Raw genomic sequence first — 14,743 nt, forward strand, 5'->3', positions numbered from 1 at the left:
ATGCAACGGTGATCCACTTTCTACCGGTACCAAATAGCAACAAGAACAGAAAAAAAAACAAAAAAACAAAAACCAAAAAAAAAAAACAAAAACAAAAACACACAAATGCTATTTTTCTCTTGTCATGGAATTTGTAAAATGAATATTGGCTTAGCAAAGGAAAGAACGGAAATGTTCAACTGTTGATATGAGAGGTATGAATAACGAGAAACCATACAAAGCGCACATTTCTTGTTATATTTTTGTGAAGCTGTATTGAACTTGTCAGATTTAAACTCCACTCTTCGTGTCCCCTCTTGATGTGATGGCAAGAAAACAATACAGAAATGCAAAGAAACGTGCATAAGAAAGCGAATAAGATGAAAGAGGAGAAGGAGAATGAATACAAGGTGGAGATTGAGAGAGAGAAAGAAAACGAAAATTCCGACAATCACACAGAAAAAACCCCAAACAGACAGAAAGCTAACACACACATGCGCGCGCGCGAGCACGCACGCACACACACACACACACACACACAGACATACACGCAGAACATGTTGGTCAATATTTAAGATGACGTCACGATATCATCACTATCAACCATCTGCCATACTGTCTGCAGGATGCCTATTTTTATAGCAAAGTGACACTAGTGCGCAGGACCGTTGCGTGCCACTTCGATATTTAAAGTGAAAGCTCACGTCAAGGGGGTCAGACATATTTCACTATTCCGATTACGAATCCCGTTGATGCCATCTGATGATGCAAATGTTGATTACCATCTGGCGAGGAAATAATGTTACGAGTTGCTATCTCCTCGTTTTCGAAGTGACGATGTTGTCACTTGTAATATGTTAATGAGCGAATTCAGTGTTGCAGTACAAGCTGATACTGCGCTACAATCAGAATTAACACCCGCAATCAAATTACTGCCGGTAGAATCGTGTTTAAATGATAAAGTACAGCGTTGCATCAATCAGAAGTAACATCTGAATTACAACTGGAAGTAATAGATGCAGTCTAATTAATCAAGAGGGGAAAAATCTTACATCCTTTGCTTGTGGGATCGTCATCTTCATATCAGTGGCCAAGCGTACCATTAAGGCAAGTATATCTGGTGAGTACTGAGCTATAACCGTAATAAAATTATCAATCTGAATATCATTTCGTTACTTCAGAATCTGAGCAATCACTGAGTGAACAGTGATACTGTACTGGCATGCTGTGACTGGTGGTTTAAGTTGTACTATTTCTCTTTCAGTTTATATGAATGTTTGCTAATGTAGAAGAGTTATTGAAGGCAGAATAATAGTATCTTTTCGCTTATCCATTTCTGAGGATGCTTTCACATTTTATTCCTAAACATTTCTCGTATAATCCTAAATAAATTTTCCCACTGCATCTTAAGCAGTGATTAATGAGATTGTATACGTTCATCATGGCCATGAATTATTTGAAATCATATTATAACACATTGCCAGCTTTCTTTCGTCAATAAGTTTCGTTTACTCTCATAAATTGCCGTGGAACCTTGCTTGTGTTTCTTAAAATTGGTAGTCGTTTAATTTCGAAATGCGATACCGATCCTTAGATTTTCATCTACTAATGGCCTTCTGATTTCTTTGAACTTTTCATTTATATCATGTAAGACGGGAACAAGGAAGTTTTACCTTTGTGTGTGTGTGTGTGTGTGTGTGTGTGTGTTTGTTTGTGTTGGTGTGTGTATATGTGTGTTTTATGCTTCGTCCATCATGAAAAGCTGCTGCCAACCATATTCACCTGTAAAGATGTACTAATAGATGTCTGACATACAGTAATACATACGTTCGTTCATTAATACTTTTTTTTTCTCGTGGACCATGATAAGATATTTTTGGTAGTTACAGTATTCACAGGTTACATTTCTGCTAAATAATGTCCGTAGCGGTACACAACAAAGTTACGCCTTCGAATAATTACAGTGACCGAATATTTTACGCGATAATTATGTAACCAGGTAGATCATTTTGATACATGAAAATGACCTTTCTATGCAAAAGCTGTTGAAAATGATTGTGATCAACAAACTTTGACTTCAACAAGTTCTTCTGAAAAGCAAAAAAAAAAAAAAAAAAAAACCCAACAAAACAAAAATGCTTTAACGTATGATGTGTATTTTGGTTTGTGACGAGAAAATACAGAAAAATGAAAAATGAGAAATGAAAATGGAAAGAAAAATAAGATGATGCTACAATCATCGTTTTCTGATGAAATCATAAATCTCACTGCCGATGCTAACTCTGTTTCATCCATACAGACCCCCATCCAGTTAGACTTCACAAGATGAGGATGAACAGCACGGAGGAAACCAAAATTGAGTCTGTCGGTCCAGTATTCGGTGTCGAATTCTTTGTCACAATCTCTCTCTCCGCTGTGACTGTCATCGCAAACGTTTTGATATTGATGGCTTTTGCGACTCAGAAGAAACTGTGGACCTACACCAACTACTACATCTTTAATATGACACTGGCTGACTTATTGGTAGGTGTTGCAGTGATGCCTATGCGTTCAATTCTCATTTTGTACAACGACTGGCCGTTTGGACGCGTGGCGGGACTTTCATTCATGACGCTCCAGAACGCAAGTCTCGGTGTTTCTGTCATGGGCGTGGTGGTCATCGCTGGAGACCGTTACGTAGCAACACTGCATCCGGTGACCCACTATGTAAGGAAGAGCAAACGCCTGGCAACAAAGATCAATGTTCTCACCTGGGTTGTTCCCTTCGCCATTTGGTTGTGCTTCAACCTGTTGTGGGATCTTGTCGACCCTATACTGGACTCGCCTGACACAGCCAGCGGGTTACCGAGAACCAATTACACCAAGACCAGGGCTGCGAGTTGGTTCACGTTCTGTCTCAGATTTGTTATTCCATTTGTGCTTATAATGACGCCTTATCTTCGCATATATTGCAGGATTAAAACTAGAGCTATAGAACGTCATTCTACCATGCATCGTAGGGAATCAAACACACATAGCCAAGTTCTCCCAAACTCGAAATCTGAACGACACAGTTCCGGATCAGAATCGGCCAATATTTCAAGTATTTCATTAAACATTTACAAGCACTCTATCAAGGTTGATCAGTCTAAATCGGTCACAGTTGGATCCTGTAATTCAGAGAGGAAAACTCGTAACAGCAGAGACGAGAAAAGTCCAAACTCTGAATCAGCACGGAAGCAGTACTCTGCTTCGAAAGTTTCTTCTCGAGAATACTCCACGGAAGGACAGAAGGCTATGAGAACTTTGACCTTTATCGTACTGGCTTTTGCTGTCTCCTGGATACCGATTGCTATCAATGTTGTGTTGTACAGCACGTCCGCAAATTTTTATGCCACTCTGAACAAAGTTGTGAAATTCACAGAGATCGCACGGTGGATGTCGTACACTAACAGCGTACTGAATCCGGTGGCTTACGCCATATCGCAGCCTTTGATGCGTCAAAGTATCATTGGGATATTTTGGAAGCCATCCCGATCTCGTAGCTACGGAAACGAAATACGTTGATATGACGATGCTGTAAATTGTTAGAAATTTTGGGTCATTTGAAAGTACTATTGTAAATAGTTTATTTGTTGATCATGGAAAAAAAAAACCTGAACTTTGCACTTAGACAACGTTGCTAAATGACGATTAATGTCACATTTTGTACAGCAGAACGGACAATAATGACGATGAGACCTGAAAAACAACAACAACAACAACAACAGTATGCTGAAATACTGTTTAATGTTGTTTTATATTGTAGTGTTTGGACCAAGCCCTCCAGGCGACTTTATGTATACGATTATTTTTCCTTGTTTACATTTACTTCTTGAAGAATTAAAATACTTATTACAAATAACTACAAGTATTACTATAGTGAACTGCAATGTCAGAATGACAAGCGAAAATAATGTAAGCGCAACTGCTGTCTCATTTCCATTGAGTCCGAGAAATGAGCCTGTATACACAGAGAAGACTATTGCAGGAATTATTTTGGTTTGACACCCGTAACATTCTCTCATCAAACGTGTTTCAAGCCTGATTGTTCAGGCGCCACGTATTCTCGCCGACCACATTAGTGATGTCAGGAAACTCAATGACCTGTCGATCAAATATCCGACTATAAATGCAGAAATATGTACTTTAAGAAATGTCCCATAGGAATTTGACTGAACTTTGCAAGCAGTCTTACAAAAGAGTAATATCCGTGCATGGGCATAATAGGCGTTTAAATACATGTCTAACAATCAAGGTCTTCATAAGAGTGAAAGCTAATGACAGTCTCATAAAAGCGATATTCCCGCCCTTTTCGCGCTGATGCGGTGACGATTGCGAGGTCAAATTCGTAAGTGACGTTGCAAGGTCTACTCTGCATCTAAAGTTACGTCATCTAATGACCTGTTGTAAGTAACATATGCATATATAAAACCCTGATTTTGTCTATCATGTGGTCCTTATTAACATTATAATGAGTACGTCCGAGACTACCACCACTTTTGCATTTACTTCGATGCGACATCTTGGTGTACTGTCATTAGATTCAGACAAATCGTAATTGTAGGCGTATCTCTACATGTAGATTTTTTTTCTACCCACTTTATATAAATGTATATCCGCCTGTGTACCTGTACAAGTAAATACAGATTATAGATTTCTTTCGGGGTTTGAAGCTTTCCTTTTTGTCAACTATTGCAATCCCAGGAGAAAAAAAAAACAACTTGGGGAAACAATTCAGACAAGCCGTGTTATGCTACATCACGATGTCTACTTTTATATCTTAGATATGTATTCTCTTTGTAAAATTTGTGTTCATGGAAAAAGAAATACAAAGGCAATAAATGAAATAAAACAACGGAGCTTTGAGTTTAATGCATCTGGGAAACTGTGTGGATATTGTATGCTGATTTGACTGGATCCGACGTCATTCCAAATGAAATTCGACACACTAAACTCACTTTTTCCCATTGCTCATGGAAATTGTTATTTATACATACGATTTGTACTGTCTTGTTTTGATGAGCTTCATTTCAGTTTGTGAACAATCAGTTGGCACTGACATTTTCCTACCTACTACCGTGCCTCCTTGAAATTTGAGCAGATCAGAAAATATAAAAGAAAAACCACCTCGAAATCTGAATATGTAGCTTGCTCTCCTCATTTGCATAAGTTGTGATGCTTTCTTCCTTGGTATGTCACATGGCAACAAACGAGGAAGGAGAACATGTCAGGTTTTAAACAGTCTGATTTCCTTTCTAGTCTCCGTGCGCAGTATTCCCAATATCACGTCAAAAAGCCGATATAATGGCACTAATATAGATTATAATATGGTTTGTGGTGTAAATGATGCATGAATTTATTTTCCTGTTAAATGTTAATTATTGCGATTTCCCTGAAATAATGATGCGTTGAGTGCTTCCCGGCCGCCTACGACAAGTACATAGATAACCTTTTTGGAGTGCTTCAATCAACCTTGGGCGAGGTGGCGTCCATTTCATCATTGGCATATTGAATCAGCCGTTCACACAGCCTTTGTCAAAGGTCGTCTAGCTGTTGCAATTAAAAGAAAATCAAACAGAGGATATCATCACTCGAGAAGACGTTAAAATAGCAACAGACAAGGCATTAGCCCAAGCGATCGATTTTCGGCTCGCTTCGCTTAATTCGGTCAGTGCTAACAATGCGATCCTTGTTAAAATCTTTCACCCAAAATGAGGCTATTAATTTGACTCGACAGTTTCGACAGAAAATTTGTGGGCAGATTTTTCTCTCATTTCCAGATTGTTTACTTTCAATCAGGCAAATATGTAGCACACAATGTCCCTAGCAACGATCTATTTACTTTATCAATTGCCTACGATGCTTTAAAATATTGCTTTTATTAAACTTTGGATTTCACATTGAAATGGTTTTAGATATACTGAAGTGCGATAATTAGTTTAATTAGAAGGGGGAGAAAATTCTTAAGTGGCTTACTGAAACATTGTTTTTTGCAATGCGTGCATGACTAGAGCTTCAGTGCAGAACTCCAACGCAGGGTACGTGGGAGGCGAAATTCGTTTGAAAAAAAAAAGCAGATAGCGGGATTTCAATTTACTTTAAAGCAATATCAATCGGCTTGTTGATTGTATACTGTCATTGGAAATGCACTTAATAAAATCTAATGAAAGGATGAGACCTTGAATCTTATTGCAAGCTGTCTGAGTTTGATAAACACGTACGAGCAATGGAACAACATTTTATTTAGATAGATCTTGCAATTTACATATGGTTTGGTTGGTTTGGTTTATTTCTACATTTTCTTTCTCGAAATACAATTACAAATGAAAACAGAGTGATACAGAGTATGCAAAAGAGAGAGTTTAACATACAAATCAATACAAGAAATGTCATTTTCGTAACAACATCAGTTTGTAGTGACATATGAATCAAAATAACATATTAAGGCATATTGTATCTATGAACAAAGGAGAAATCAATACAGGGGACCGTCATCACAAGCAGAGCTTGACGTGGATGAGGCCCTATCTGCATGTAATACGAATATAATACAACACCAATTATAAATGTACTCATAAAACTCTTAATCTTGATACACGAAACACATTTTGCTAAAGGAGGAAGAAAAAAAATCAATCAACTTGCTGAGTGTCGACTGCAGTAATCACTGTTCCACATAGATTTTTTTTTTCTCATCGCTCACTCATCGGAAGCAAAGTTTGTTGCTTCCGGCCACCCACCGAAGTATATCGGATCGCAGTCTGATGAATCCGACTTGGTTGGTCGACTATCAGGTGAGTGTCAGGCGTGTGGCTTGTGATCTTCATCGGACGATCATGCCTTATCGGATCACCCCCCCCCCCCCCTCGACATGTCTGACACTGCCTTATAGTCGACCAACACAAGTCAGATTCCTCGGACTGTGATCCGATACATTTCAGTGGGTGGCCGGAAGCGAAAAACTTTGCTTCCGATGAGTGACCGATGAGAGAAAATCTCTAGAATGGGGGTATTACAGTAGAAAATCAATGCAATGTAGGTCCTGTTATAATGGTATAATGTGAGAAATGCGTTGATGGTAATCTTTTCTGTTGTGTCAGAACGAATTAAGATCAGGGCTTTGCGATGAAGACCGATCTGCCGGCATACGCACAACAAAATGTTGCATTGACCATGTTGACGTAATCATGATAAAGGATAAACATCATAAAGATGATTTGGAGGACGAGCAGTAGGCCTACTTGCAAAAATAAGGACGAGGCTGTGGAGACGAACATCATAGACATCTTTATAAGATGACCTCGTAATCTGTGTGCAAAAAGAGAGACATCCATTATTGTCACCAACTACTTAACCCACTGCGTGCCACATTGATTACCCGTGAGGGTTTGTGTGTGATATTAACTCGTTGAGGATGGGCTGATTTTGCTACAACACGTCTTTCCCATAGACACACTTACCCGAGTATACTCGGGACTCGTCCTCAACGGGTTAATTGTGCACATTCGACCTATTGGCACAGAATGGATCATAATGTATCAGCAAACACGGCATTGTGATGTCATCGTCAAGTGCGCAACTCACCGGTCCAGATAAGACGTCAACAAGTCCCAGATTCAAAATTACCAAAACCATTCATTATCAAAATCGAAGACAGTCTTTAGAAATGAAATCTTAACAAAACATCGGTCATAACTACAATGGATAGTAAAGAAAAATCTCTTCAAAGCAAATGTTTCAAACTGTCGACGCGGGAAAGGCAGATTATTAAGAAACCTCTAAAAAAATTGTGGTTTATTTTTTTTAGAAACAATTGATAGTATTGATAGTATATTGGTACAATTGATATGTAGTAGTATTTTGCATATTAATTTGTTGTGTTACTTTTCATTAAAACCGCATATTTTGTCACTGGTGAAGTTACTGTGTTTACATCAGTAAAATGTAACGGCAAAGTCCTGTTATGAACAGTCGGATACCAATGGATCCATGCAACATTTGCTGAAGGATAATATTCACAGTGTATAATGAGAAGACAGGATGTTCCCAAATTTGGTGATGTTCTCTTTGTATTTGGGGGAGTGGATTTTTTTTTTTTTTTAAACGGAGATGTGAGTTTGCTAATTTCATGATATATGTGTGGTTCTGGAAATATAGACAAATCAATACATGACTTTCAAAAGATAAGCAAATATACAATCAGTGATGTGAAAAATGTTACTAAGCATTACAGTAATGACAGTAGATTTAATGTGTTAGGATTGTGCGTTATACGCAACTGTATTGTTTGAGGAATCTAAGGCAAGATGTATAGAAAATTTCATTAACAGATATTCAGTTGATTTCTCCATGGGGTTCTTAACCCGGTGAAGTCGTATAGCGCCTCATATCCAACAGTTACTGTACACCTTTGGAGACCAGTTAGTGCAGCTGAATAAAGACTATGCAGCCATCTTCTCACATGGAAATAAAACGAAAGTTTTCATAAACTTGGCAGTGGCAGATGGAAGTTACACGAGAAACGGCACGGGAGGCCCCCCCCCCCCCTTTGTTTTTTGTTTGCTCGTCAGCTGGTTGAACCCGAAAGTGGCACCAGAATTTTTTTTGAACCCCACCTCTTTTCACAGTTTCCTGGATCTGCCAATGCTTGGATCGTTGGCTCTAGAGTTGTAGACATCTCTTTGAATTTGATAAGAAAGATTGCGATTATTAAGGCGGTGGCGTTGAACGTTATATTAGACATAATTATAGCACAAGACACTATATTTGATTGATGTCGATGAAAATCAATCATAGCAATACGGATGTATTTTCTTCCATTCTGTCTTTACTCATTTCTCTGCAAATATTTATCGTGGGAAAACATCTACTGATGTGACACTCCTAAGCAATGAATACATGACCTGTTCACATAGATTATCGAGGGCAATATATTCTTCTTGTTTCACTTGTATTCTAGTTGTTGGCAGTCCAAGGGTCAATGCAAAGTTGCCCTGATTGATTGATTTGAATCGATTTGGATTGATTTGTTTTACGTGACCGCTAAGGAGGTATTGCTTGCAGAGCTCTCCGATGGACATGAATAATGTGCCTTGCCTAGGGGTACATCACGTAAAGCTACGGCCATGAGACTCGAATTTGGGCCATCGTATCGACTGTATGTAGCACGTTATCAGTCGTGAAGGTCTTGCTGTATTTAGCTGCAAATGTGTATATCGTAATTTACGAATTCAGTTCAGCTCATTACAATTTATTTCCCCTTTTCTGTCACAATTAATTGAAATAAGAAAACTTTCAGATCTTGAGTACACATTGGTGGACTGCAAACGGAAAATTGAAAATGATTAAGAAATCAAAAGCATGTATATCAGTGGTAAAAATGATTTCAAACCAACCTCGTCACTGCATTATCTATGTTCTGAATAACAGTAAAATAAAAATCTTTTGCTCTAGGTTTCCATTACTCAAGAATCAAAGTAGGCGACTGGACGTCCGTCAAAATGTTGACAAGTATCTCCGGGTAACTGGAAAGGGATAGAGGTAAGGTATAAGTGAGTGGAGATGTTCAGCTAATTTTAAGACTTTACCATTTGAATATCTATAAACTGATTTTACCGGGGACAAAGTGTAAGAATTCATATTGATTGTGACGAGAATTTTAAGAGAATGTTTTCAAAATTCAATAAAAAAATACCACAGTGAATGAGGACGATAACATATTTATCTTTTCATTTTTGAAGCGCCATGAGCACTGAAAGGTGGACCTGTGCGCTATACAAGTAGCCATGCACTATTATCATTATCAATATTATTATTAAAAGCTTCACATAAGAATACATGACTGGACGCTCAAGGAAAAAGAATAAAAGGAGAAAACATGCATAGCACAGGTGAAGTTATAAGCAAGTGGTATGGTAATGGAATTGCGTTGCTGCATTCCTTAGGGGGCATTCCATGAAGCATTTTGTTCGACAAGTTGTCGGACAAATATGCTCTTAGCCAATCAGATGCAGTAGAATGTAACAGTTTGTCTGAAAAATATCCGACCAAAACGCTTCATGAAATGCCCCCCTGGAATACATGAGCCTCATCGTATGTCATTTTCCTCGTTCAGTGTAATTTGTTTTGGGTTTTTCAGAGTATTAGTTTATCTGCTCAAGGACCTCATATATTTTACAAATGTATACATGGCACTATGGATTTTTGTACTACTTGATATATGGTGCATGTGAAATTATAAAAATCGTTTGGAATTTCCCTTTGATCAAAATTAATCAAAGTCAATTCGATTCTATTGACCATTTATGGAAATTTGATTTGTTGGCATGCATACGCATTACACTGGTACATACATAAAATTTCACATTTACATAACATTTCACACATACAGAGCACACGTATAACACAGACGTAATTGACATACATGTAGTAGACTACCAAGGAATATACAGCAATGCAATATAGATATTAACGTCATACATTTAATGTGCAAACATGTGTCAAATTAAAAATAACCATATACAAGGAAAAAGAGCTTAAAGGGATCGTACAGTTTTGATTGCGACCTAATTTCAGGTTTCTAACATTTTTTGGTGAGATAATGAGAAAGCTCCTATAAAATATAAAAGAGTATGTAATTCTATGAGGAATTCAACGTTTATTTGATGAAATTGGTTTTGAAATGGCTGAGATATCCAAAAAAAGAGCGATTCTAATAAAGTGTGGGACCCACACTTTATTATCGCTTTGTTTTACTCTGTTTTTTTTTTTTTTGGATGATTCTGTCATTCTAAACCCGATTTTCATCAAATAAACTTTGAATTCCTCTTAAAATGGAATGCTCTGTACTATATCGTAAGTGTTTTCTTGTATCTCGCAAAAAGTTAAAAGCTCAATTCTCATCTCCACCAATACTGTACCATCCCTTTAATTTGATAAAGATTCTTGGATTATTTGAGGCATATTATGAGGCTTGCTTAGGCAGGCATGCACTATCAACATGTAATAGACATTCTTGGACAACGAGTATCTGACAGATCAAAATTTTGACTATTTCCCATGTCTTTGTTTATCCCTAGTTCTAATCATGCTTCCCTTGGTGCTTTAGGACTGTTTCCTTTGCAAAATTCATCAAAAGAATTAGAAATATAATGTTTCCTTTTTTTCCCACAACATTAGGGAATGTTGAATAGCTACTTTGGATTGAACATTCATTAAGTACAGTAAACCTAAAATGGTAAATATGATAACATAACATACAAAATGTAATTCGTGTCCTACACAAATTTTACAAATTTCCTCCTGGTATATTTACTTCCATCGTCTGTAAAACATAATGGCAATGGTTTCACGGAGTAGAGGCAGGGCCATAGCGTAAGCCAGTGGATTGATCAAGCTATTGCAGTAAGAGATCCATCTCGATATTTCGGAAAATCCGATCGTGGCATTCAACCACCTGTAGAGGTCTTGGTCGAAGCTGAAGATGATGATGTTGACGGTGTTCGGCAGCCAGCTCAGGACGAAGGCGACGAGGATGAACGTGAGCGTCCTCATCGCCTTGCGACCTTCACTCGAGTGTTCGTCAGAGTACTGTTTGATACGTGTGATGATGGCCGGTACACTTGCAACAGACCGTTTCTTCCTTGAGTGAGGAGGGACTTCTTCTACAGCATCTGAGACGTCTGGAGCACCGTTGCCATAGCTACTTTTATTTGGGTAGGAGACAGTTTTCGAATTTGCGAGACCGTCGACTGAAATTGCACTGGGACTAGTTGGCCCATTTCTGTGCGATTCTGGGGGAGGAGTGTTGTGAGGGTTTGAAGGGGTCTCCGGCTTGGCTTCATCGTCGCCGATATGAGTTTCCTTGGGATTAGGTGACGTTGGAGAAGTTAGCATCGCTCTTGCACGCCGGTCGTTACCGCGCTTTCGTATCTCGTGATACACCCTGAGGTATAGCACCAGAATGAGTAGGAATGGCCCACCAAGTCTGAGGCAAAATATCATGGTGCTTGGCAACAGTGAGCGGGAAAAGTTTGGTCTCGGCAAGCCCGACGAATTCGTGCTCTTGTTCGGCTCGAGAAAGTCCCAGACGACGTTTAGAAACAACCAAACTATGGCAGGAAGAAGCCATGTAAGGACGTTAACAGCGATTGCTATGCGTTTGCTTCTCTTCATGTAGTGCATCATCGGATAGAGTGTGGCCACGTAACGATCGATTGTGATGACGACAATACCGAAGACAGACACGCCCAGAGTGGCGTTCTGAAGGGCCAAGAAAAGCAAACCCGCCAGTCGACTGAAGATCCAGCCGTCGTACAGGTATATCGTTAAACGCACCGGCATCACAAGCGCTCCTACCGTCAAGTCAGCGATAGTCATATTGATGATGTAATAATTGTTGTATGTTCGAAGCTTCTTCTGGACGGCAAAAGCCACCAGGATCAATGCGTTCATGAACACAGTCATTGCAGCGATGATCGCGGTGATGATGAACTTGACGCCCACTCTCGCTTCCCGGACGAGGCCCAGCAGGGTATCTTCGTTGTCCAACTCAGTATTACCACTTGATGCTAATACAAAGCTGGTGATGTTCTCCATTATGAAGTTATCTGTACTTTCATCCTGAAATATATGGAAGAATATTAAAGGCATAATTTCCAATTTGCAGATGAAACAAAAACCCAGCATTAGTGCTTTAAAATAGTTCTAAAACGTGAGTTAGTGATAGAAACAACCACTGTAAAAATTGAATCAGTAAAATCAATTTTTAGTATTATTAGATATACAAAATGTGAACAATAGTTATGATAAAAATGTTTCCAGACGAAACCATCTACAGTTACGGTTTAAAGAAAAATACTGATATCTCCTTATATCATTTTAGGCTTTATCTAAAAATGGTACGATGTTTTGTGGTACAACAAGGCTGCTCATATGCATCAAATGTGATATGTTGAACTTCTTAAAAATCACTGCTGCACATCTTAAAAATCACTGCTCCGGCCTATAGGTCCTCAACAGGACCTTTAGGCTGGATTGAGTAAAACGTACACTTTGCATGAAAGAATACAAGCACACCTGTCAAATCACGAAGTTTAAATCGCAACTGGGATTGATGACCGGGATTGATGATGATATTGACGAAATTGAAAGTTTGAATTGAATTGAATTGACCTAACCCTATACAAATGGAAGTCCACATCTGAATTGCATCAACACTTACCATGATACTAGAGACTACCGATCATTTTCAATATTTTACACATTAATGGAATGAGGACACGGACATAACTCACTGGCATATGACTTCATACTGAGAAGTAATAAAGAGACAACAAAAATCTATTCCCGTGTAAAACTCTTTTCCAAAAATTGCTGAAAATAAGTCTGCCAAATGCTCGAAATATTGACACCAAATTATCGTTGCTTATATTCCACTACTAAAAAAGCAACTTCTAAAACACACAGTTTCTTTCGGAAGAATTCTGTCATCAAAGTGGTATATGGCATAAGAAATCTGTGTCATCAACCCAAACTCGGTTGTTTTAGTAGATGAAAATAGTAAATCACCATTTTCATTTTTTTTTCTTATTACGATTGAACTATCCCCTGACCGGTAGCAAGAAAAAAAATCAATTAATCGAAAAAGGTGGCAAACAAGATGAACGTTACAGCTTAACTACTACAATTTCTAAACACTACCTAATTCATCCGACATTCCTATCATTTCTTGAAGCTGTGGTATACGTTTTACACATTGCGATAGCCCTACTGGAAAACGTCTCATTCTTGCATCAAGCGCACTTTTGCTGCTATATACATGTAAACAGATATCTATTGTACTCTTAATTTTCAAGTGGCACCGCATATCTGTACATACATAATTATTTTGGTTATGATATCGTATCGTTACAACTTCAAACACAATTGCTACAGGCAGTGAAAAATATCAGCAAAATCAGATATACATAAAACAAATGTGAATATTTGCATCGACAGGAAAAAAAAATGGTATTCAGTCGGTACATTCGTTTGTTCGTTATAAGCCAGTTCGCAGTTCCACTTTACGCATGAACAGAAAAAAAGGTCATTCGTACCAACAGGCATGCGGGTTTTTAAATTCAATGGGATAAACATCTGTGATGTAATGATTATTCACGTAATCCTCATAATGTTGCTTGCCAGCACATCCACCAGACAGCAAAAGTGGTATTTGGCAATATCACTAGAAAGAGAGTGTTAATACATTCATTGCTAAACAATTAAATGGATGCTTCCACAGGTGTTAATTGACGGATCATTCTGGTCATCTGGTCGCTACGCAAGTTCATTCTTTGTTTGAACATGATTGACGAATCCCATAAATTGTTACGTTAAGCTTATGCATTATGTCGCTCTGAAAAGGAATGAAGTGCCCCTAACCGACTGAGAAAAAGAAAGGTCATTCGTACCAATGCGCCATGAGCTATAACTCCGAACTGGCTTATTCCTACGGTTCGATAGTCCAAAAAAGAAGTATATATGGTTCGCTGATTCTAAAATGCAAAAAGGTGCGTTTTAACTAATCTTCGAAACTGGGAACCTTATTTCTTTTTTTGGACTAACAAAATATTTGAAATAACGAACCTCATCTAACTTTTGGAATTATGAACTTTCGGAATGACGAGTAGTTATTGAGAATTTCATCATGGTGACATGATAGCTATGCTTACCCCATTATTTGTTCTATTCGTGAATTGTAGTC

At 38.3% G+C, this 14,743-nt stretch overlaps 2 protein-coding genes across 2 annotated transcripts; one reads left to right on the forward strand and one right to left on the reverse strand.

The window, feature by feature from the left end:
* Nucleotides 1–2,304: 2,304 nt before the first annotated feature.
* Nucleotides 2,305–11,107, forward strand: LOC139712122 (muscarinic acetylcholine receptor M4-like). The gene is made up of 2 exons (XM_071623957.1): nucleotides 2,305–2,857; nucleotides 11,079–11,107. The coding sequence occupies exons 1-2, from the start codon at nucleotides 2,305–2,307 to the stop codon at nucleotides 11,105–11,107; spliced, it is 582 nt and encodes a 193-aa protein (XP_071480058.1).
* A 203-nt stretch (nucleotides 11,108–11,310) lies between these two features.
* On the reverse strand, nucleotides 11,311–12,597 carry LOC139712123 (muscarinic acetylcholine receptor M5-like). The gene has a single exon (XM_071623958.1). It carries the CDS (start codon nucleotides 12,595–12,597, stop codon nucleotides 11,311–11,313), a length of 1,287 nt encoding a protein of 428 aa, XP_071480059.1.
* Nucleotides 12,598–14,743: the final 2,146 nt, after the last annotated feature.

The sequence above is a fragment of the Diadema antillarum genome, unplaced genomic scaffold (assembly GCF_040938485.1).
Source record: "Diadema antillarum isolate AM-2024a unplaced genomic scaffold, OU_Dant_1.0 seq00001760_RagTag, whole genome shotgun sequence".
In the NCBI taxonomy this organism is placed as follows: Eukaryota; Metazoa; Echinodermata; class Echinoidea; order Diadematoida; family Diadematidae; genus Diadema; species Diadema antillarum.